The sequence below is a fragment of the Topomyia yanbarensis genome, chromosome 3 (assembly GCF_030247195.1).
Source record: "Topomyia yanbarensis strain Yona2022 chromosome 3, ASM3024719v1, whole genome shotgun sequence".
NCBI classification, from domain to species: Eukaryota; Metazoa; Arthropoda; class Insecta; order Diptera; family Culicidae; genus Topomyia; species Topomyia yanbarensis.
In genome coordinates this window covers 297,090,896-297,116,460 of record NC_080672.1, presented here as the reverse complement: position 1 = coordinate 297,116,460, position 25,565 = coordinate 297,090,896, and the positions used below count along the sequence as shown (strand labels likewise).

At 38.9% G+C, this 25,565-nt stretch overlaps 1 protein-coding gene across 1 annotated transcript in view; it reads left to right on the top strand.

The window, feature by feature from the left end:
• LOC131693443 (troponin C, isoallergen Bla g 6.0101-like) overlaps positions 1-17,571 on the top strand; it is an 81,291-nt gene extending 63,720 nt beyond the window's left edge. The window contains exons 6-7 of the mRNA XM_058981248.1: positions 17,048-17,131; positions 17,191-17,571. Of these exons, the coding sequence (XP_058837231.1) occupies positions 17,048-17,070 (23 nt within the window). The 3' untranslated portion in view covers positions 17,071-17,131; positions 17,191-17,571. The remainder of the gene's footprint in view (positions 1-17,047; positions 17,132-17,190) is intronic.
• Positions 17,572-25,565: the final 7,994 nt, after the last annotated feature.

Below are 25,565 nucleotides of genomic sequence, written 5' to 3'. Positions count from 1 at the left end.
AAGCCGAAACTTGTCTTGGCTTAGCAGGCCTATGCGAAAGCACTATGCTATATTTCACCCTAAGGAGGAAAATTTGGTAAAAACCAAAATTTCTCACTAGGGTGAAAATTTGTTGGTAAAAACCAGTCTTTGTACAGGAGGGCACAAATCCTTATTTCATACTATGTTGCGTTTCGGCTTCGCCTCTTCAGAAACCGACACTAACGTATTGTCGGAATAGATTAGCGCCGGCTTGACGCAAATCCCTTAAAACTAAAACACACTATGTGTTTCAATCAAACGACTGATCAAACGTGATGTCCCGTTCGAGCAGAAGTTCTGTTTATGCCGATGAGACACAAGTGAAGCCGAAACTTGTCTTGGCTTAGCAGGCCTATGCGAAAGCACTATGCTATATTTCACCCTAAGGAGGAAAATTTGGTAAAAACCAAAATTTCTCACTAGGGTGAAAATTTGTTGGTAAAAACCAGTCTTTGTACAGGAGGGCACAAATCCTTATTTCATACTATGTTGCGTTTCGACTTCGCCTCATCAGAAACCGACACTAACACATATACACAACACATAAGGGATTTGCGTCAAGCCGGCGCTAATCTATTCCGACAATGTGTTAGTGTCGGTTTCTGATGAGGCGAAGCCGAAACGCAACATAGTATGAAATAAGGATTTGTGTCCTCCTGTTCAAAGACTGGTTTTTACCAACAAATTTTCACCCTAGTGAGAAATTTTGGTTTTTACCAAATTTTCCTCCTTAGGGTGAAATATAGCATAATAAAAATACGTTTTTCAACACACTAACCTTGCTGGTGTGCCACGAAACTGCTACTTAAGGAAGCTAGAATATTTTCCTATACAATCAATCCGAGTTTTTGCCGGAATGCCATCTGTAGCTCCTATTTTCTGCGAAAATATCGCCCCTCTTCACTTGGGGTTTCTTTTCGAAACACTTCTTCTCGTTTTCATTGCACTTTTTCAAATGCACTTTTTTCACACACCACTGCAAAAACACTCGCGAAACTTTAATCGTTTACTAACAAAACTTCAAATTTTCTGCCAATGTGCAGATGACCAAAGGAAAATGTTCGGAAACTCTCATTTGTGCGTTTGAATTTTCACTTCAGATTTCAGTTTTTCCTAATGTAAACAAGCGAGTCGGTGCCTAGCAACGTGGCTTCCGCATATCTTCACCTTAACCTTTAAATGCATAACGCTTTTTTAATACAACATTGCGAAAAACATCACAAAATTATCACAGTAAAGTATTGAAACTGTAAGACAATTTTAACAAAATTAAAAAAAAAATGATTTGGGCTTTTGAGGATTAATATGACTCCCATGTTTGGAAATAAAGTCAAATGCAATGTCAATTGATACAAAAAATATCTATTGCACATTTTTAAAAGATTTATTATGTACAACAAGAATGTTGACAAAAACGGAACCCAGTTGTTGCCAAAATCGGAGTGTGCCAAAATGGGAGCATGCCAAAAACGGAACGTGCCAAAACGAAATCTTACTGTAACACGAAAAACAAAAGAAAAAAGGGAAAGTTGAAAAATTTTCCATTTTGACGCATTTACTTACTAATGTGTGTCTAAAAAGTCCAAAACTATCGTATTTAACCTTCACGTAACTATAGCAATAACAAAAAAAAATTGTGTGAAAGTAGATTTTTTTCCATTATGACGCATTTACTTTCAAGTGTGCGTTTAAAATGTCTAAAACTATTGATTTTCAACACCTCGTAACTCGCAATAACAAACAATATTTATCTGTGAAAAGTTGAAAATCTTTCGATTTTGACGCATTTACTTTCAAGTGTGCGTTTAAAATGTCTAAAACTATTGATTTTCAACACCTCGTAACTCGCAATAACAAGCAATATTTATCTGTGAAAAGTTGAAAATTTTTCGATTTTGACGCATTTATTTCCCAGTGTGCGTTTAAAATGTCTAAAACAATTGATTTTCAACTCCTCGTAGCTTGCACTAACGAACAATATTTATCTGTGAAAAGATGAAAAAATTTCAATTTTGACGCATTTACTTCCCAGTGTGCGTTTAAAATGTCTAAAACGATTGATTTTCAACACGTCTTAACTCGCAATAACAAACAATATTTATCTGTGAAGAGATGAAAATTTTCAAATTTTGACGCATTTACTTCCCAGTGTGCGTTTGAAATGTCTAAAACTATTTTCAACTCCTAGTAACTCGCAATGACGAAAAATATTTGTCTGTGAAAACTTGAAAATTTTTCAATTTTGACGCATTTACTTCCCAGTGTGCGTTTAAAATGTCTAAAACGGTAATTGTTCCGAATCGCGGCTTTTTCGAAAAGAGCGTTAATTTCTTTTGGAAATGGTTCTAAATGGCCTATTTTACAACAAGCAATGAAAAAATTGGGGGGAAAGCTTTAAAGTAGTTTAAACTGGAAAAAAAAGTTGTTCCCAGTTATCTTACTAACAGTGGCATTGCTCATGAGAAAGTGACGTTAAGGGTGAATGTAGTGTGATGCGGCTTTGCCGCATAGTCGAGTCCGAGGGTTCGAAGCGGCGCAAAGCCGCTGAGAAACCGACGGACGAGGTGGTTTTGATCTTGCTATCGAAAGGTGCAATCAAACCTGTAATCCACTCGTTTGCCCGGTATACTCAAACATAGGGGCTATCCCTAGTTTAAGTCCGACTGAGCGGCAGCGAAGTCGGACAGCATGACAAAAAGCGATGTGGCGTAGCTACATTAGGCATTAACAATGTTTTATTTAGTAACAATAGGATAGTATTCATTTACAACAATAAAATTTTGTTAGTGCCGAATGTGGCTACGCCACATCGCTTCATTCAAGTGCTAGGGATAGGGTTTAAGTATACCGGGCAAACGAGTGGATTACAGGTTTGATTGCACCCTTCGATAGCAAGATGAAAACTATCTCGTCCGTCGGTTTCTCAGCGGCTTTGCGCCGCTTCGAATCCTTGGACTCGACTATGCGGCAAAGCCGCATCACACTACCTCCACCCTTAACGTCACTTTCTCATGAGCAATGTCATTGTTAGTAAGGTAAGTGGGAACAACTTATTTTTCCAGTTTAAACTACTTTAAAGCTTTCCCCCCAATTTTTTTTCATTGCTTGTTATAAAATAGGCCATTTAGAACCATTTCCAAAAGAAATTAACCCTCTTTTCGAAAAAGCCGCGATTCGGAACAATTACCTCTAAAACTATTGATTTTCAACACCTCTTAACTCGCAATAACAAACCATGTTTATCTGCGAAAAGTTGAAAATTTTACGATTTTGACGCATTTACTTCCCAGTGTGCGTTTAAAATGTCTAAAACTATTGATTTTCAAAACCTCGTAACTCGCACTAACAAAAAATATTGACCTGTGAAAAGTTGAAAAAATTTCGATTTTGCGTTTAAAATGTTTGAAACTATTGATTTTCAACTCCTTGTAGCTTGCAATAACGAACAATATTTATCTGTGAAAAGATGAAAAAATTTCAATTTTGACGCATTTACTTCCCCTTGTGCGTTTAAAATGTCTAAAACTATTGATTTTCAATATCTCTTAACTCGCAATAGCAAACAATATTTATCTGTGAAGAGATGAAAATTTTTCAATTTTGACGCATTTACCTCCCAGTGTGCGTTTAAAATGTCTAAAACTATTGATTTTCAAAACCTCGTAACTCGCAATAACAAAAAATATTGATCTGTGAAAAGTTGAAAAATTTTCGATTTTGATGCATTTACTTCCTAATGTGCGTTTAAAATGTCTAAAACAATTGATTTTCAACTACTCGTAGCTTGCAATAACGAACAATATTTATCTGTGAAGAGATGAAAATTTTCAAATTTCGACGCATTTACTTCCCAGTGTGCGTTTGAAATGTCTAAAACTATGGATTTTCAACACCTCTTAACTCGCAATAACAAACAATGTTTATCTGTGAAAAGTTGAAATTTTTTCGATTTTGACGCATTTACTTCCCAGTGTGCGTTTAAAATGTCTAAAACTATTGATTTTCAACTCCTCGTAGCTTGCAATAACGAACAATATTTATCTGTGAAAAGATGAAAAATTTTCAATTTTGACGCATTTACTTCCCAGTGTGCGTTTAAAATGTCTAAAACTATTGATTTTTAACTCCTCGTAACTCGCTACATTTACTATCAAAAAGTTGAAAAAGATCAAAATAATTCAATTTATATAGCGTCTACCATTCCGTTTATCTGCCACTGCACGGTACTTAAACGATCAAGAATAAGATACAGGTCAAACAAGCAAACCATAACAAAATGTTCATCTTTGTACAGGTTCGTAAACTGTGTGACTGGTATCGCCTTACGCGCGACAGGTAAATTATCCTCATGACCAGTCTCAAGACCGATGACGCATTTAAATTCCATGACATGTCACGAGACCAACCATCGAGGCTTGGAAGCTAACCTGTTTGAGACATGAGACGTTTTCAGCAGAGCGTGAATGCACGGGTGGCTTGACATGTCGCGAAAAATGTACACAGGTTCCAACTATGCTTGTACTTCAAAATTTGTAGCCAAACTGGTGTCCGATTTCTGCAACAGCAGCTTGATATTTTCGCAAATTGGTATCAACTAAACAGTATGGTGCAAAATGCATCCAAGTGCTCTATAATTACCCTCACTTGTAAACATTTAACTATTCGCTGCAAGGAATCAACTTGAGACGAGAAACCTGTATTAAAGATCTTGGTGTCATGCTTGATAGCAAATTGTCCCTCTGTGACCATATTTCATATATCGTTTACAAAGCATCCAAGCAACTTGGTTTTATATCTCGAATGACCAATACATTTGAAAACATTCATTGCCTGATGTTTGCCGTCATTCTAAAAACGAAAATGGCGGAGACTTCAAAATTAAAACAGGTGACTTTTCTCTGGCGCGTTATCATGTGAAACCGTACAAGGTCATAATTGATATGACGGATTTTTTACTATAGACAAATCTGAAAACCTTCAATCGGGGTGCTTTTAGAATAAAGATGTCGCCATCTTCAATTTCAAAATGGCATCAGACATCGATTTTTGGCATCGATTCATAAAAACCGTGTCGAAAATATCCGTTTTGATTGGGATATAGAGAATTCCGCTTAACCGGATTTCGTCATATTGGTTTTCAAAATGGTGTCAAAAATCAATCTCTGTCATCTACTCGTGAAGCACGTTCCGAAAATACTCATATTGATTGGGTTATAGAGAATTCAGAATTTGCCGCAAAAAATGGGGTGACGAAAACGGCGAACATTTCGTCGCCATTCAACGTTGAATCACAATATAGAATAAATTCACTTCGTAAATATTATGCGTATATTTGTTCGATCGATTTACTTCTTTCTATAACTGTGTTTGGTTATTGGCTTTCTCAGTCTAGTATATGTATATGTATCAACCGGCTTAATTTTTGATTGTCAAAATTAAGTCGTTTGATACATATATACTAGACTGAGAAAGCCAATAACCAAACATAAAACACCCCCAGTCGTTCAAAAAAGTTACAAACTTTCTATAACACTAAGCAAATGTTCAAAAAACTTCAGAGTAGATTTCGATTTGATCAAAAAATGTTTTTGTTATAGAATACAACATACGAAACTATTTGCTTCAACTATCAGCACAAAAATAACGTGCGAATATAACACACACACACAAATTTGTCAGTATGACCATATCTGCTTTCTGTCAAAAGTTACATAGGGGTGCTGACAACCGACCGCTTTCCCTTACATGTTTTAGAAAAACCAAAAGTTATGTTGAACTCATTTTTTAAACCTTTTACTCCTTGTTAATAAAAATTTAAAGAGATGTTTCTTTTCTTTGCCATTCGACTCAGTTCGTCGAGATCGGAAAATATCTGAGTGTATGTATGTGAGTTAGACCTCTCCACATTTTGAAAAAGTTTTGATATATACATGGGTCAGCCCAAATTTTTGTTCCAGATGTGAATTTAAGAACTTTCGCCAAAAATGGCTTAATTTGAACATGATTTCAAGGTGTCTCCAATCAAAAATCGTGTTTTTGCTATGTTTCCATAGGAAGATCACTTACACTCTGATTTTATAGGTCCTACATGCCCACATATCATCAAAGGTTGTTCCTTAGACATATCTTAACATGTTTTAACAGGTGATCATGGCTCTAATCGTAATAGAAAATTTGTTAACTGGATTTTTATATAGAAAAGAATACCAAAACCAAGAAAAAATACTACAAATTTTCCTTAGTTTTGATATACTTCTCTATTTCAAAATCCCGTTAACAAATTTTCTGTTGCTATTAGAGACATGTTCACCTGTTAAAACATGTTGAGATATGTCTAAGAAACGACCTTTGATGATATGTGCGCATGTGGAATGTGTGTATGTGGAAAAAAAAATGTCACCTTTTTCTCAGAGATGGCTGGACAGATTTGCACAAACTTAGTCTCAAATGAAAGGTACAATCTTCACATTGGCTGCTATTGAATTTTTTTATTGATTGGACTTCCGGTTCTGGAGTTACGGGTTGAAGAGTGCGGCCACACAGCAAATTTCCATTTAGACTGAAATGATAAATTCTCAAAGGGGTGAGTAAAGGAACATTTCAAAATCGAATTTGTATTTTTGATGCCAAATGACTTTAAAATGCATGAAAAGTCGAGATTTGATGTAAAAAAATCTGATGAAAATTTACTTTTTTGGACCTTCGTAAATAGATTATGCAATCACTCTGAAAATCGTCAACCAAATTTTTATGACTTATATAGGTTTTCTGTATTTTAACAGGAGCGTAGCTAGGAGTATGCAGTGAGGGGCTTCCCCCTCTTCACCACATTACACACCACCCTTCGCGAAACTTCATCACTCCCTTCAAGTCACCCTCCACCAAGCCACACCCCCCTTAAGCCACCTTCCCTCAAAGCCACTCAGCAGATCCCCCTTAAACGACCAGCTCATGCACCCGCTCCAGACTCACCCCTTTCCCATCACAATCACCTTCACCTAGTAGGCATACCAAGAGAAGCTGTGGGGGTGGTTCGGTTGTGGGTTATTCATCCACTTCACGCACACACCTCCGCATGATAAAATAAGTTTGCCGAAAGACAACATTGAGTTAATGCTAATTGAACAAATTCAATATTATACGGGCCCCTCGGACCCTGCTCCTGCATCCGCCGCTGGTTTCAAGTGTTTCAGCGTGGATTTAAACTGGTTTTCTATTAGCATTTCAGCCAAATGGAAAGAGTCAGATTTGGTAGAATTATTTCGAGCAACTTATTAGAATATATAAATTCCTATTTAAGTTTTTGAAATGGTTTGAAACACTTCTGCCGAATCGCGAATATTTGGTCCGTGGTGGCGCGGGAACCCATGAATCCCACTTGGTAGTGAACTATGAACTCCCTTGCAAATCGGCGGCAAAAAATTTGGGAGAGGACATTATAGGCTGCGCTAAGTAGTGTGATCGCGCAGTAGTTGCAGCAATCCAAAGTGTCACCCTTTTTGTAGATTGGGCAAACGACACCCTCCATCCACTCCTCCGAAAGAATCTCCTCCTCCCAAATTTTGGCGATTACTTAGTGCAGCACTCTAGCCAGTGTTTCACCACCGTATTCTAATAGCTCGATGGGTAGTTGATCTACACCGGCAGCTTTGTTGTTTTTTAGCCGACCGGTCGCCTCCTTGACTTCTTGGAGAACAGGGCCGGCAGCCTATCGTCTTCTGCGCGTGCTCCAAGATCCGCTGCCATACCGTCTTCGTCCTCTGCTGCTACACCGTTGAGGTGCTCGTCATAGTACTGCTTCTACCTCTCAATCACCAAACACTCGTTCGTAAGAAGGTTGCCGTCTAAGTCTCTGCACATATCGGCTTGCGGAACGTAGCCTTTGCGCGAACTGTTCAGCTTCTCGTAGAACTTCCGTGTGTCGTTTACGCGGTGCACGGTGTATTCCGTGCTTGTTTGTACCGCTCCACATTCTGTCTCGTTCCGTGCTGTAGAATCCTCGCCCGTGCTGCGTTCTTCTCCTGCGTTAACTGCTTACATTCGTCATCGAACCAGTCGTTTCCTGGATTCGGAATCGCTGTACCTAGTGCCGCTATAGCAGTATTTCCTATGGCGGAACGGATCTCCCTCCAGCTATCTTCAAGAGTAGCTGCGCTCAGCTGTTCTTCTGTGGGTAGTGCTACTTCCAGCCGCTATGCGTAGTCTTGGGATACCCCGGCGTTCCGAAGTTGTGTGATGTTGGGCTCGTCGAGAGTTTTGAGCGCAAGCATACTGCAACTAAGTAATGGTCCGAATCTATATTCGCTCTGGGGTAGGTATGAACGTTGGTGATATCAGAGATGAATCTCTCGTCGATTAGAACGTGATCGACTTGGTTTTCGGTGCGTTGGTTAGGTGATCTCCAGGTGGCTTTGTGGATATTTTTGCGAGGGAAGAAGGTACCTCGGACTACCTCGGGCTCCGAATTGGTCTGATTGCTGCCGCGCTTTTTTGTTTATAATTTTCTCGCTTCTGTTCCTCCGTTTATCGGTTCGATGACAGTTCTCGATCGGGGAGCGATCGGAACTCACGTCACGGATCGTTTGTTCATAGGGGTTTTTAACAAGAGTTTTAATATTATTAAGGTCAACTAGAGCATTTAATGAGCTGTAGTACAGTTGGGCATTTCTTTACGACGTTATGGGGGGAGGGAGAAATTCCTACATCTGGGAATCGGTGATAGAGTAGAGAAGGAGGACAAAGATGACAGGGCCGGGCATAGCGTATACGTTTCAAGCATTGGGTTACATATTCGGGCGGCCTTCATCAGGAAAAATCATGTACTGGGATGCCAGGGATGTCCTCCTCGATACGATTTGGTAGTACGGCTCAGATGCAGATCGGCAACACACAGAGTTCCTCGTGTGATGTTTGTGCTGTCGTCCCGTGTTTGTCGGCCCATTTGATAGGAATGTTTCGTGTCGTCTTGAAATTGCATCAAACCATCGTTGGTGTACGGTACAGGTGAAAAAGGAAAGGTGATCCATTGTTGGCACTTCTGTTTCAGATACCTATTGCGACATTCCCAGGTACCTTTAGAGTCGAACCAAACCCCAAAATATTTGAATGTTAAAACCTGAGCAATAGATTGATCCATTAATTGAAGCTGTAGTTGCGACCCTTCACACTTCCTTGAAAATGCGAATAGCTCAGTTTTCTTCGTGGTGAATTCGATACCCAGCTGGAGGGCCCAAGCAGACAAATTGTCCAAGGTATCTTGCAAAACGACAGTTTTGGAACCTGTAATAGAGACCACACCGTCATCTGCAAGCTGCTTTAGCGTGTAGGAATTGACAAGACATTCGTCAATGTCATTTACATAAAAATTGTAGAGAAGTGAGTTAAGATATCGATAAACCACCATTAGAAAAATGCATGTGTTTTTTCAAACAACAAGTTTAACAAGGAGTTGTTTATAATCGGTGAAAAATTATGCTGGTGTAGCATCGCTGAAAGAATATTGATAGAAACTTAATAAAAGCCCCCTTAATATCCAAGGAAACTGATGCGATCTGCTATGCTTGCTAGCATAGGCCATTTAAATTTCTGTTGAGAGCAACGCAAGGTAATCGTTCGTACCTTTGTTTTTGCGGATGCCAAACTGTGTATCTGACAGTAACCCATTTGCTTCGACCCAATTGTCAAGGCGAACCAAGATCATTTTCTCGAACAACTTCCGTATACAGGAAAGCATTGCAACCGTTCGATAAAAGTTGTGATCGGAGGCTGATTTTTTGGTTTTTGGATGGCGATGACGTTCACTTGCTTCCAGTCATGAGGAGTAATGTTAGCCTCAATAAACTTATAAAATAAATTCGATAAACGTCTTTTGATAGTCTAGTAGATTCTTTTACAAGTTCAGTTTGATTCTGTCAACCCCTAGGACGCGGTGCGGCGGATTTTCTGATCCGGGGAGGAATTCGGATAAACCATCATAGCGAAATCGAAAAACCAACTTTTTGAATGTTCCACGCTCTCGTTAGTACTGTTTCAGTTTTGCATACACCGGGACGTATCCATAAAATGGTTAATGCCTTAAATCTGTCACGAGCACTCTTTGCCCCACCGTGGGTTGGGAGACTGTCGGCGAAATTTCACGTCTGGTACTCGTTTAGTCTGAGATTGATTCGCTGTGTCGAGAATCAAGCCACCCAGGAGCCCGTACTCTTCCTCCGGATGAAGCTTTTGTGTGGGCTCGATTTTGTCGCGGATGCGTAGCTCTTCCAATCAACATTTTGTGAGAGGTCATACAAAACATTGATTGTAGTCGGTGATCTTGAGCAAAAGGACAAGTCTTAGGCAGTCGGGCTCGCTGCGGGAGCCGGAATCAGTGTCATTTCACCCCATGCCGTACCGTGGGAGTTAAAATCATCTAAAAACAGCCTTAGTGCAGGAAGGAGTTCCGCAATATCACAAAGCCATCGTTGGCCAAAAGGCAAAGGTGTCGAGGGGAGGTCGATTCGATTAAAAGAATAGCACTTTTTGATTCCCAAAATTCCTCCTCCGAACGAGTTTTCTCAATATAAGAGATTAATATAAAAATCGTGAAAGTTGAGATATATTTCTGAAGTAAGCCATGTTTCGTATAATGCAAATGCATCGCATACAAAACTATTTATAAAAATTTTAAAAGGATCGATTTTTTGGATAATCCTTTTGCCATTCCTTTGTAGAAGCTTGATCAGATCCATGATCTCGTTCGATAAATAGTGTTCGACACCTCTTCCACAGGAATCATCCCCATGATTCCCGCCGCAATTCCCACAACAAACCTTATTGCTTCAATGGAAGGCTGCGTGTCCCAGTTCTTTGTAATTAGTACAGCCCATGACGCGGGACACAAAAAGGCGAACAGGTAGACGAACCTTGTCAACGAGGAGATAGTTGAGTAGAGCAGACCCGGCGAAGGTCACCCGATAAGAATTTGAATTTATTATTCGCCTGGATCGAGACACCCCCTATGGAGGAGTGCTTTTGGGGATCAAAAAGTGCTATTCCTTCTACAGAATTAACCTTCCCTCGATAACAGGTATTGAAGTTGTCGCTTGTCAAGTAACAACCAAAGGCAAAAGCCTTTGCATAGCTTCCATATATATTCCCCCCAACACCGCGGTTGGGCACCGACGGCTACAAGACATCTTAGAATCCCTGCCAGCACCGCGACTAGTTTTAGGAGACTTTAACTCTCACGGTACAGCATGGGGTTGCCTCTATGATGATAACCGGTCTTCCTTAATTCAGGATCTTTGCGATAACTTCAATTTGACAATTTTAAACACGGGTGAAATGACACGGATTCCTGCTCCTCCAGCGCGCCCGAGCGCCTTCGACTTGTCCCTTTGCTCAACATCGCTGCGGTTAAATTGCACGTGGAAGGTAATTCCTGATCCCCACGGTAGCGACCATCTGCCGATTGTAGTCTCAATCAATAACGGTTCAAGGCCATTGAAATCAATCAATATTTCGTATGACCTCACACGAAATATCGATTGGAAGAGCTATGCTGCCGCGATATCCGACAACATCGAATCTACCCAAGAACTTCCTCCGGAGGAAGAGTACAGCTTTTTGGCTGGCTTGATTCTCGACAGCGCGAATCAAGCTCAGACTAGGCCAGTACCCGGCGCGAACATACAAAAACGTTCTCCCAATCCCTGGTGGGATAAAGAGTGCTCAGACGTGTACGCAGAGAAGGCCGCCGCGTTTAAGACCTTCCGGAACGACGGGTTACCCGCCAGTTTTCGACAGTACGCGACGTTAGACAAGCGAATGAAGAGTTTGATGAAAGCCAAAAAACGCGATTATTGGCGCCGGTTCGTCGACGGATTAACGAGAGAAACATCGATGAGCACTCTTTGGGGAATAGCCCGACGTATGCGAAATCGAAACAGTACTAATGAGAGCGTGGAATATTCAAACCGTTGGATATTCGATTTCGCCAAGAAGGTTTGTCCGGATTCCGCCCCGGCACAGAAGATTTACCGCGCCGCGTCTCCTCACGATAGCGCGAACGAAACACCTTTTTCGATGGTGGAGTTCTCACTTGCTCTCTTGTCGTGTAACAATAAAGCTCCGGGGCCAGACAGAATCAAATTCAACTTGTTGAAGAATCTGCCTGACTCTGCCAAGAGACGCTTGTTGAACTTATTTAATAAGTTTCTCGAGGCTAACATTGTCCCACTCGATTGGAGACAAGTGAAGGTCATCGCCATCCAAAAACCAGGAAAACCAGCCTCCGACCACAATTCGTACCGTCCGATCGCAATGCTATCCTGTATCCGGAAGTTGTTCGAGAAAATGATCCTATCCCGCCTCGACAATTGGGTCGAAGCAAATGGCTTACTGTCAGATACACAATTTGGCTTTCGCAAAGGCAAAGAGACGAACGATTGTCTTGCGTTGCTCTCAACTGAAATTCAAATGGCCTATGCTAGCAAAGAGCAGATGGCATCAGTGTTCCTAGATATTAAGGGGGCTTTTGATTCAGTTTCGATCAACATTCTTTCAGAGAAGCTGCACCAGCATGGTCTTTCAGCGACTTTAAACAACTTTTTACTAAACTTGTTGTCGGAAAACCACATGCATTTTCCGCATGGTGACTTATCGACATCACGATTTAGCTACATGGGCCTTCCCCAGGGCTCATGTCTAAGCCCCCTTTTATACAATTTCTATGTCAACGACATTGATGAATGTCTTGACAATTCCTGCACGTTAAGGCAACTTGCAGACGATGGCGTGGTGTCTGTTACGGGACCCAAAGCTGTCGATCTACAAGGACCATTACAGAATACCTTGGACAATTTGTCTGCTTGGGCTATTAAGCTGGGTATCGAATTCTCCACGGAGAAAACTGAGCTAGTTGTATTTTCAAGGAAGCGTGAACCAGCACAACTACAGCTTCTATTAATGGGTCAAACTATCGCTCAGGTCTTCACAGTAAAATATCTAGGGGTCTGGTTCGACTCGAAAGGTACTTGGGGATGCCATATTCGGTATCTGAAACAGAAATGCCAACAAAGGATCAACTTTCTTCATACAATAACCGGAACATGGTGGGGTGCCCACCCAGGAGACCTAATTAGGTTGTATCAAACAACGATACTGTCGGTAATGGAATACGGATGCTTCTGCTTTCGCTCCGCCGCGAACATACATTTCATCAAACTCGAAAGAATTCAGTATCGTTGTTTGCGTATCGCCTTAGGGTGCATGCAGTCGACCCATACGATGAGTATCGAAGTGCTGTCGGGCGTTCTCCCGTTGAAAAATCGATTTTGGGAACTCTCATATCGATTGCTCATTCGATGCGATATCTTGAACCCGGTCGTGATTGAAAATTTCGAAAGGCTTGTTAAGCTCAATTCTCAGACCCGTTTCATGTCCCTGTACTTTGACTACATGGCGCAGAATATTAACCCTTCTTCTTACAATCCCAACCGTGTGCATTTCATAAATACTTCTGAATCTACTGTTTTCTTCGACACATCCATGAAAGACGAGATTAGTGGAATTCCGGACCACATACGCCCACAAGTGGTTCCAAACATTTTTTATAATAAATTCCGAGAAGTCGACTGTTCTAAGATGTTTTATACTGACGGATCAAACCTCGAAGGATCCACTGGCTTCGGTATTTTCAATCAAAAGTTCACCGCCTCCTACAAACTCAGTGACCCTGCTTCAGTTTACGCCGCAGAACTAGCTGCCATTCAGTATACCCTTGGAGTCATTGAAACATTACCCGCAGACCATTACTTCATCGTTTTGGATAGCCTCAGTTCCATTGACGCTATTCGCTCGATGAAACAAGGCAAGCACTCCTCGTATTTTTTGGGGAAAATACGGGAGCTACTGAGTGCTTTATCTGACAACTCTTTCCAGATTACCTTGGTATGGGTCCCTTCTCATTGCTCCATTCCGGGCAATGAGAAGGCAGACTCCTTAGCTAAGGTGGGTGCCTTAGAAGGAGACGTTTACGAAAGACCAATTTGCTTCAGCGAATTTTTCAGTATTACTCATCAGAGAACCCTCGAAAGTTGGCAAACTTCGTGGAGCAGTGGAGAGCTGGCAAGGTGGCTACATTCGATAATCCCTAAGGTATCGACGAAACCTTGGTTCAAGGGGATGGATGTGGGTCGTGACTTCATTCGTGTGATGTCCCGACTCATGGCAAACCATTACACGCTGGATGCACATCTCCGGCGTATTGGGCTCGTGGATAGTGGTATCTGCGCTTGTGGCGACGGCTATCACGACATCGAGCACATTGTCTGGGCGTGCACCGAGTACAGTTCCGCTAGGTCTCGGCTAATGGATACCCTGCGGGCCCGAGGAAGACCAACCAACGTCCCGGTTCGAGATGTGCTGGCAAGCCGCGATGTTCTCTATGTGTCCCTTATATACACCTTTGTGAAAACCATCAATATACAAGTCTAACTGCCCCTTGTTATCTCCTTATCATTCTCAGAACGCTCTTCCACCTGTATCAAACCATCTGTATCGAATGAGCCAACAAACACGGGACCTACGGCACGAACATAACACGCTTAACTCGAAATGTAGCCGATCCACATCTGAGCCGTACTACGAAATCGTCTGGAAAAACCCCTGCCATCTTGAGGAGGACCACTCGGCGTCCCAGTACATGATTCCCCTGATGAAGGCCACTCGAGTTTGTAATCCATCCGTTGATCTCACGATGCCTGAAACTGAAATAATTTTCTCTCCCTGCCATCTTTGTCTACCCCCCCTCCCCTGACTCTTATACCCAGAAGTAACACCCCTACCCCCCCCCCCCCCCCCCCCAATATCATCACGAAGCATTTAGCTCTTCTTGTCTCTTCTAGTTTTAACTATTATATTATATAATCTCGTTGAAATTGCCCAACTCTACTACCCACAAAAATAACTATAATTACGAATCTTTACAAAATTCAATCATGCCCTCTAGTTATGCCTAGTTTTAAGTTAGTCGTAAAAAATTGTCCCCCTTAATTAAACATTATTTGCTCCAATAATCTCACTGATAAAAATGTCAAACCATATTGCCACAAAAACTAAATGACCCCCCTAATCTTACGAAAACAATATTATCCCCTTGTGTAGATATATAAGATAGCTATAAAATCGCATTAGTTTCATTTTAAAAAAATCAATATGTAATCCCCTAGTTTTAAGCAATTTAAAATGTAAAACAAGACAAAATTGGCACCTTTAAGCTAACGCAACGTGCCTTATCAAATAAACGATTTGAATAAAAAAAAAAAAGAATTTGAATTGAGTCCTTAAAAATATCCAACCACATGTGGCAGCAGATCCGCGAATGGAAGGCGACTCTACAAACTTCAACCCGATTTGATGGTATTTATACTCTGAACTCGTCCGTAAAAGGTCCGTTGTCAGCAATATCATTTCCCTGATTAATACTAGGTTATCAGAGCCTATTTTAGATATTTTTGTCACGGCTGATTATCGTTCCGTCAGAACTCGAGAATACATTCAAATACTTTTGGTCTTTGGCCCGGAAGAAGATCACATAAGGCCCGGTGAACGGACATGGATAAGCCTTAAGCTAGGGAGCCGATTTTGTTTCGACATCCATCTCACCTTGAGGTGAATCATTGCTGGGGGAAGTCATTTTAGCACGAACCTATTGCCCAGTGCACGCTAGTAGAAGAACCAAGAAAGGGGAACGTAATATAATATCGGAAGTTATATTGGATAACGGTATCCAGTCAGCTCACAAGGGACGAAACACTGCTACTGCTCCACTGGTCAACTAACGGTTAACGCGCGCACACAAAAGGAGAAATAGTCCAGAGCCTCGAAGAGACGGAGAAAATAAAAGACAACCTTGAAAGCGGATTAGCACCATTCTTTATCGCTATATACTTCACGAACTGGAAAGATCGACCTCTCGTTCTGGAAGGCACCATACGAATGAGTCAAGTGCTGTTATAAATTTATCTTCGTCAATTAAGCCTGTCGACTGTTTTGATGTATTTTTCAATGGATTTTCGGCTATTTCAGTCACGTACTGCAGCACAAACGATGTATGTTTATGTTTTCCGACGTTTCGACAATTTATAGTTTTCTTCACAGGAATAATAATCTACGTTTGTTTGTCTTCTATGTGTTTGTGTAAACAGCGTAAATGTCCAGTTTTGTATGCGGAAAGTATCGTCAGCATTAGCAGAGCAAATTTTAATTTGTCTTGTATTAGGAGCGTCTTTGTGTCACGGTTGATTCAAATATACTGTCCTCTGTTATCTTCGTCGGTATTAGATTCTTTATTGGTGAAACTGGGGGTTGGTTTGGATGCGCTTGTGATTTATCTGGAAGTGTCGGTGATCTGGTTATGTTTGACCTAAAATGATATAGCATCGCATCGATAAGTTGTGGGTGCCGAATATGCGGTTTTCGAAGAATTGATAGGAATGCAAATTCCTTAAAAAACAGCGTTCAAAGCGATTTTGGTTGAAAAATCGCATTTAAATTGTTCAGTGAAAACCGGTTTTCAAGCAGTTAAGGAATTGGCAGTTAGAAAACTTCATTAGTAGGTAACGGGCAAAGTGTAGTGGTTAAGTCGATTGCCCAGTACGCAATTCACCTAGGTTCGAGTGTCAATCTCGCACATAGGGTTGGGTATTTTTCCAACCCGCAAAACAGGAGAATAACTCAAAGGTTTTATTATAATAACAACAACATTTAGATTTTACCTAACAATATAACATAACATAAGTGTGCACTCCAGATTACATTTTACATATTTTATATATTTTTTGGATATTTGTTTCTTTTGCGGATAATTGTGAATATGCTAACAGTAATGATGTTCGAACCTAAATGCTCACATATGCTTGCAGTTATGAGGCTTAGACGCGCTTATCCATTTAATAAGCTTTGCAAATATATTCTACTGGGTAAGACTTCTTTTTATTCTTCTTGACCGATATTGCCATTTACAATTTTTAATTCTACCTAGATCGAGATCCAGATAAGGATTAGATGCAAGTCAACCATTACACGCAAGAGAGACATCAAATCACATGAGAGAGGATTGAATATGGTTAGTGACTGTTAATGAACCTGTTTCAAATAACTCACCTCATCTTCTATTGTTTTTAGGTGACTGATTGCTGTTTCATGCCAGGAACAAAACATACACAGACACACATACACACTGATCACGTAAAACGAAAACAGTACTTTCGATTTGACAGATAAAGAGACAAAGATGAAAAAAAAATATGAATAATAGGTGTTACATTTTCCAATTTCAAACCAGCTAAACACCTCACAGCTTGGTGGTTCTGTTCATTCTATACCTTTTACCGTTACCTACTTTTCTTGTACACGTTCTTCATTTCCTACTCCGAAAAGCTAGCTGAGCAGCTAAATGCACTTGAAACGTGGTAATGACCAATCAGCAGAAGGAAATCAGTGTGTTGTTTAGGTTAAATAAAATTTTCTAATGAACAAAAAATAAAAATAAATGGTTACGCAAAAGATATTATCATTGTGAGAAAAAAATGAAATAGGGGAGCCCGGGGCTAGTTGACGGTTGGGGTAAGTGGGCGGAATCCCATTTTCTCCGTTTCTATTAGACATATAGCACTGCCTCTCGTTATGTACCTCAAGTTATGTGAAACCCATTATCCAATGTGTTTTGGTTCCAAAACATTTTGTATTGTGGAAGTTGTGAACGATATTGTGTTTTCGAGCATAACAAGTAAATTTCCCAAATTTTAAACACATTGTGTTATTTAAGGTGATTTTCAATCTATTTTGCGAATGAATATATTTTTCGATAGTGCGTGAAATGAGCTTTCAGTGTCCGTATAGATATTACATCTATCCACAAACAAAAATTATTTTTAAATAGTTTTTTTTATAAACTATCCGGTTGGGGTAAGTTGGCGGTGCTGCTCGCAGGGCAAGTGGCAAAAATGGGTATTAAAAATTTTCTGGAATTCACTCCAAAGTAAGAAAATCTTTTTCTTGTGTTTCTCATCTATGTAGGAAATATTTATTTCGGCCAATCACCTGAAGAACTTCGAAAATTGGCTATTGAATATGGAGAACGCGTCAAAGTCAGTATTCCGGGGTATAGAGACTGAAACATAATAGCAAATGTCGATCAATATACAGTTTTCTTGAAAAGATATTCAGCACGTTCCAAAAGTACCCATGAAGTATTTGATTCTCCATTTGATTGCTTATTTTATGGTGTATTAACACATACCGCCAACTTACCCCGGGGCCGGGGCAAGTTGGCTGATTTTCCGCGTCACATATTTTTGTCTCTAAAAATGGAGACATTTTAATTAAATTCAGATATGTTGCCAACAGTCTGCCCTTCCATGCTAAGTGTTCATTTTTTGCAAAATCTAGCTACATCAAAGCGGTAAAAAATGAAAACTGAAAACACCGCCAACTAGCCTCGGTCTCCCCTATTTTCTAATGATTCGTTTCAATAGATTTGAACAGACAAGCTAAGATTGGTTCATCAAATCGATCGGATATTGTGTAAATCGACGCGTCACGATGGCATGTTGTTGTCGTCTGTCTACGCTGATGAACGGTTTTCGTGATCCGTGAAATTGGTTCGCGACTAATGGAGAAGCTCAAAATTGGCAATTTTTAAAATTGTCCCCTGTGGCTGTGATTTACCAATTGTCTGAACGAAAGCGAACGATATTTGACAATGGTTATGCATCAGTTAAACAATTGGAGTAAATTGCGCTGGAATGACGCAACGGAGATGTTTCCGAATACTTCTGTACATAGATGAATGTATCTATCTAACGCCGCACTATTTCGGTAACTTACGTGCCTATAAGGCATTTTAGAGCCAGTTTTTCTAAATTTTGTCACTGGTCGTATTGATATTCTCCGATTTTGATGAAAATTTCAGAAAAGCTGATCCGAAATCTTAAAATCTCTCTAACTCTGGTTTAATTTGATAAAATTTAATTCTGTTTAGTTTTACTGAAAGGGCTTAGGCCGGGGTTTGAAAAAAAGAAACTTTTTCGATTTGTAATCGATACATTGGAAAGCATTCCTTGAAAAAATAACAATTTTATGAACAGCAATCTATTTCAGGGTAGGTTTGTATGGATTAATTTTAGAATAAACTTAGGACTATAAGCTTGTGCTAATAACTTTGTGGGATGCTTTCAAAAAAATTACATTTTTTCAGAACTTCATATTTTTAAAGTTATATATTTACTCGGGGTTCCTTTCCAACAATTTTTCATTCCAAATTTTATCATTTTCAGATTTCTAACACAATTCTACCCCAATTTGATTTGTAATAGTCAGGGATGCCAACGGTACCGGTAAACTACATTTTTTTTCGGTATATTTACATTTGTACAAGCCGTACAGCCCGCTACAGCGACGCATCACTAGAGCTCTTGCCAGAACGGTAGCCAAACCGAGTACAATTTTCCCGTACAGCAGTAGAATACGTTTTTGTTTTGCTACTCTACTCCGACTGCTCGGTGAGAGTGTGGCGTAGTAAAGTTTGTTCTCTCGCTTTGTACACTTTTCTCTGCATAGTCAAAGAGAGAGGCCCGCACACGAAAGCGTTAATGCCGGTCGTGGCGTGAACGAACCGCATTCATTGTCGTCGTTTGTGATTAAAAATAATGAATAGATTAAAAATATTAAAAAGTGTAAAATAAGGAAAGAGAAGTTGTACCGCTCGCGGCTAGTGGCTGTACTGGGGGCAGTATTTTTTGTCATGTTACTGCTTTGCTTACAGACTACCGTACAGTGCTGGGCGTCCTGCACTAGCGAACGATAGCAGCGTCAAAAGAGAAGTGAGAATGTAGGCAGAACAATTACAGCCGCAGAAAAGGTAGGCATTTTGCATCCTTGGTTATAGTCATACTTTTTATGGAACAATCTGGTGGTTAGAACAATCGAAAGACTTCCCTTTGAAAGCAGAGTGGTCCAGAGTGATTTTAATTCAACTTTTTTTTTTCGAAATATGTATATATTTGTGTTTATAATTTCTGAAGCTATTGTTATATGAAAAAACAGTTACGGAAACTATAGACAAAATATAATGTAAAGAAAACTTTATTGTTTCAATATCGCTCTAGCTCACGTATACTGATACTTTCGATCGTGCTACAACCTAGATTTTTCCAAAAAATATATGTCTAGTACATTAAATTAGGGCAGCATGCAATGCAAAATTGCTTGGAAGGTAACTCTGAGTAAAAGTATTATAGAGTTGAAAATATGACATTTCTGGAAAAAATTATATTTCATGAGTTTTGAGACACCCAAAAAGTTATTACCATAAGCTTATAGTCCTAACATTACTCTAAAATTCATCTATACAAACCTGCTCTCTGTTTTGTTGTTACAATAACGTTTCCAAAATTGTCATTTTTCTAAGATTATAAATGAATGCTTTTCAATGTATGCATAGCAAATCGAATAGATACATATAGGGAAGACGTGCCCTTATTCATCTCACTAGTCATGCTAGAGATTACTGGTTGGGAAAGTTATGAAAATTTCGAGCCATAGTACTCAAGCGAGAGTAAGGATGTGAAGTATACAGATCGGAAAACTAGAAGTGGCAGGGTCATTAGGACAGGCTTAATACCTTGCGGGTCGTCTGCTGATGGGGCTCGAGCTTAGGAAGCATAACTACGAATCACTCAATCACTTCTAATTTTCCGATCTGTATACTTTATATCCTTGCTCTCATTTGACTACTATGGCTCTAAATTTTCATAACTTTCCCTACCCAGTAATCTCCAGCTAATTGAATGTCGTTAAAATGTAAAAAAGAAAATGTGACTACATAGTCGAACTAAATAAGGAAAAAAATAGTAAAATAGAGATCAAATCCGCTTTTTGATTTTTTTTTGTTTTGCTGTTTTTATCGTTCGGTAACTTCCAGCTTTTGAAAACATTCGTTTTTTCAGCTGTTAATGCGAAAATCGACAAAGCAATAATAAGTATAGGCAATTTCTATTTAAAAGAACTATGACTAAAAACAATTTTGAAATTTATGATGTATAGAGTTTTTCCGGAACAGCATTGGCGTTAGGTGGAAAAGCAAAGGTTGATATTCACATTTACGCCAAAGCTCCAACGTGGTTGTTTGTAGTTGTTTCAAAATTGTTCAGAAAAACATGTAGTTTACTCTCGGAAACCAGCTGACCACAGTTTAAGTATTCCAAAATTTAAATCAGATCGATAAATGATCTTCCTCAGCTTTAAGCATGGAAATTCAGCCTACCGTCTTTACACATGGGCACACTAGAGTAGAGTTGGAACTCTGGGGCCACGAACTTAGGAAGGATATAACCATTCGATATGATTTCAATCCTTGTTTGGCAAGCGATCCGCGGATGTGGTAAAATGGATCTGCTCTTCGTCATCTCTGGAACCGCTGACAAACTAAAAACTATAAGGACGAATGCTTCCAAAAGTGAATTCTACGCATTTCTCAAAACGATTCAAAACTGTCTTGATGATGATATGGTACTACCATCTATTGCAGCAGAACCACCGTTCATGCAATGGACTGATCTCCCAATACAACTTGATCAAACATTATTCACTGGTCCCTTTCAACTAACCACTGTATAAAGGGCCAAAAAGTAGTAGATTGGTCGGTCAGCAAAGTCGCCGACACGTACCACAGGGGAGTTGAGAGTCTCCTTCCAGAGTCTAGATCATGGGAGCCAATCATAATGTAAGCCGTCGTAGTGGTGAACAGCCCCAATAGATGGGGAGAAGAGCCCTCCCTCTGTCCACCGCATGTTACCAACCAGGAGTTGGCATTTCCACTCTCCTAGTCCATGCAGCTTCGATCGGGTGCCCTGATGGTCCCGCCCAGCTCCCAAATAAATTCAAAAATGAAATAAAATAGTAAATATAAAACAAGAAGATAACTGCATGTAAAATAAATATGTGTATACGTAGGAAAATAACTAAATAAATAAATAGTTCACCAATATGTTGACTAGAAATCCTTTGCCGTAAGTGTACTGCAATCTAAAGCTGCAAAACTTGAGAATGGTATCAGGAAAATTTTTCAATTACAAAAAATATAGTTAACTTATGTATGTAATATATGGTCACTACGAACGAGTTTTATTCATATCCTCATTATCGCCGAAAATGTCCATCCCCTCTCTATTATACCTATAATCTCTAATTTAAATTTTATATTACAAGAAGTTTATAGATATTCTATAAGGTTTATAAATATACTATACTATATAATGAATAATAAGAAAAAAATATATTTAGCAGTGAAATCGTAAAACATTTTGAGCGAACATTTGAACACAGTCCCTCTTTGGAAAGCTAGACAAAACCAGAAAATAAAATCAAAAGAGAAAAAACGCTCATACCGCGTATGTACCGAAAGTGAATTTTCCGAATCGACTGGCACAGCTTTTCATGTTCAAACGATCGCCTTTCTCGTAATCCACAATTGCACTTCTACACGCATAAATACGCCCATAATTTTTGGAAGGACTAGAGTTGTTGATATGGCTAAAAACACATTTTAATAATTAATATTTGACGCAGTTTCCTGGTAATGATATTCTTCTATTATACATGAAATAAATTTACATATAAAATCAGTGTGTCTAATATAGTATCTATAATGAATATTGTGTCAATCAAATATATATATTGGATTTGTGTATAAAATGTACACGTCAGCATTAGCATAAATGAATTACTATTTAATTATTATATTGAATTTTATTATTTGTATTATCTGAATTCAAATTTCAACTGAATATACGAAATTTCTATTGAAATTATAATCCACTATGATATACATATGTATGCTTAAACGCTTACACATACATACACTCATGCACTCATATATACACGTATTTAAACACTCGCACACACATACAAACTTATATATACATATACATACACACACATATAAAAATAAATACCAGATCGGCAACCCCCCCCCCCGGACCCCCTCGGATCACTCCCAAATCAATCGGTAACTAGCCCTACACACCATCTGCCAAACATGAGATTTTTCCTACAGCTCCAGTGCACTCACAAGAGTTTAGAAGCTTCCATGGTGAAATATATGGAAAATCAGAAATTAAAAATCGAATTCCAATAAAAAAAAACTCCACAGTAATTCTGCATTCCTCAAAACTTACGGTGGCGTAGCTTATTCTATAACGAACAGCCCCGTCGAAGAATGCATATTGATTGGAGGTTCCCTGACAAAGTTATTTAATTTGAAGACAAACGGAATTTTTTGAAATTTCCTATTCTAAGCATGTGCGAGAAAGAGAGGCACACATAACTTTATATGAGAATGTATTTTTACTGCAAAATAGGATCAATTGGCAGTCCTCGACAATGCTGATCCCTACACCTTAAGCCACATATTTACAGATTTTGGAATGCACAAGATGATACTGTCATTCTTTACTGAACTCATAGCTTCCACCGCCAACCCTTCACATATTTCCACATACAAACCTGAAAACTCCCGCGAGTAAACCAGAGCTATCGGAAAAAAGCTCATACTCGACAAATGGTGTGCGAAGCCAATCACCGTCCGATTCAACAGTGTTCCGGAAAAAGTCAAAACTGTTGCCGGTCCAATATATACACAAACATACACATATACATTTACATACAAATACACACATATACACATACACATACATATATACATATATATATATATATATATATATATATATATATATATATATATATATATATATATATATATATATATATATATATATATATATATATATATATATATATATATATATATATATATATATATATATATATATATATATATATATATATATATATATATATATATATATATATATATATAAATGTACATTTGATCTTAATACTAATTTATATAGTGAATAATAAGAAAAAAATATATTTAGCAGTGAAATCGTAAAACATTTTGAGCGAACATTTCGAACACAGTCCCTCTTTGGAGAGCAAGACAAAAACAGAAAATAAAATCAAAAAAATCGTTCATGTCTGGATATCTGTCTAAGTCTTGCTTCAGTGAGTCTCTCCATGTTAAACTTGGTCTACCTTCCTTTTTGTTTCTAAATTTCAGTTTCATAGCCTTGCGTAGTGGATGGTCTTCTTCTCTGCGAAGAATGTGACCATAATAATTAATCCTTCCTACTCTAACTCTTCTATTTATAGTTCTACCGTCTAGAAGCTTTCTTGTATTGAACTTGAGTCCAACGGGTTTTCTGCAGTGATTGTATATATTTCTTAATATTAATTTCTCGTATTCTCCTAATGCAATTCTACTCTTTTTTGTAAGAACCGCTACTTTAGTACCATAAAGCATAGAAGGAGCAATCACTGAAAAAAAACGATTCAAAACTGTCTTTTCGATAAAACTGTTTATTAACCGAATTTTTTCATTATATTTTAGTCTCAATACTAGATATTTTGACCTCGGAGCGTATCAAAAAACAAGTTTTCGACATTTTTTATTTTGATTATAGAGGTTTTAAACTTAGTGTCATTTGCCTCTTTCCGGGTTAGAGAAATCTCTTTTGGAAAAATCTCTAGCCCTATGTGCGGGGCTGGGAATCAGAACCAGCTGAGCTACGTACAAGGCAATCGATTTACCAACTACGCTATGCCCGGACAAAGTTTTCGACATTCTTCAGGCGACTGGCCGAAATAAATATACCCTGTATTGAAGAGATACACAAGAAAAAGATTGTCTTTCTTTAGGGAGAATTTCAGATATACAAATTTTCGACGACTATTTTTGCAAATAGTACCACCAACTTGCGCCGCGTGCGTCACCGCCAACTTAACCCCTAAACGCATATTTTATTAAAAAGTATTCGTCTACAATGATATTAACACTGTGACTCAACTATTGACCACGAATTCTACGTGAAAATCATTCGAACGATCTGGAACATCCGTATAATTGGTTAATTCATGAATCTAGTTCTAGAGCTCTGAAGTTTTTTCGAAAATATTTGTTGGGTTGGCATAAATTCGTAGTTATACAGCTCTGAGATATTTTCGAAAACATATAAGGGTATATCATTCGCAAATAGAGTCTTTGTTCCGGTCACAAATACAATTTCTTTGCAATGATAATTCTGAAAAAAAAGCTTTCGAGGAAACCATAGACTTCCAGAGCCAGCTATGGATCTTCCGGAACGATACGATACGGGACTATATCCCAGTCACAAGTACAAATTTATGCGAATGATATTCCCGAATTAATGAGAATGATATTCTAAAAAATCTTAGAACTCTAGGACAAGTTTCATGAATTCGTCAGTTCCACGGCTGTTCCAGATCTTCCGGAAGTTCAATATGCAACTAAAAAGAGCAATTGACGAATTTCGCGCCAAATCGTATTCAGAGTTGACAGCACCCTCTCAGATTTTAATGAAACTTTCTGCACATGAAGACTTTGTCACAAAAAGCCACTCTGCATACTTTGTTTT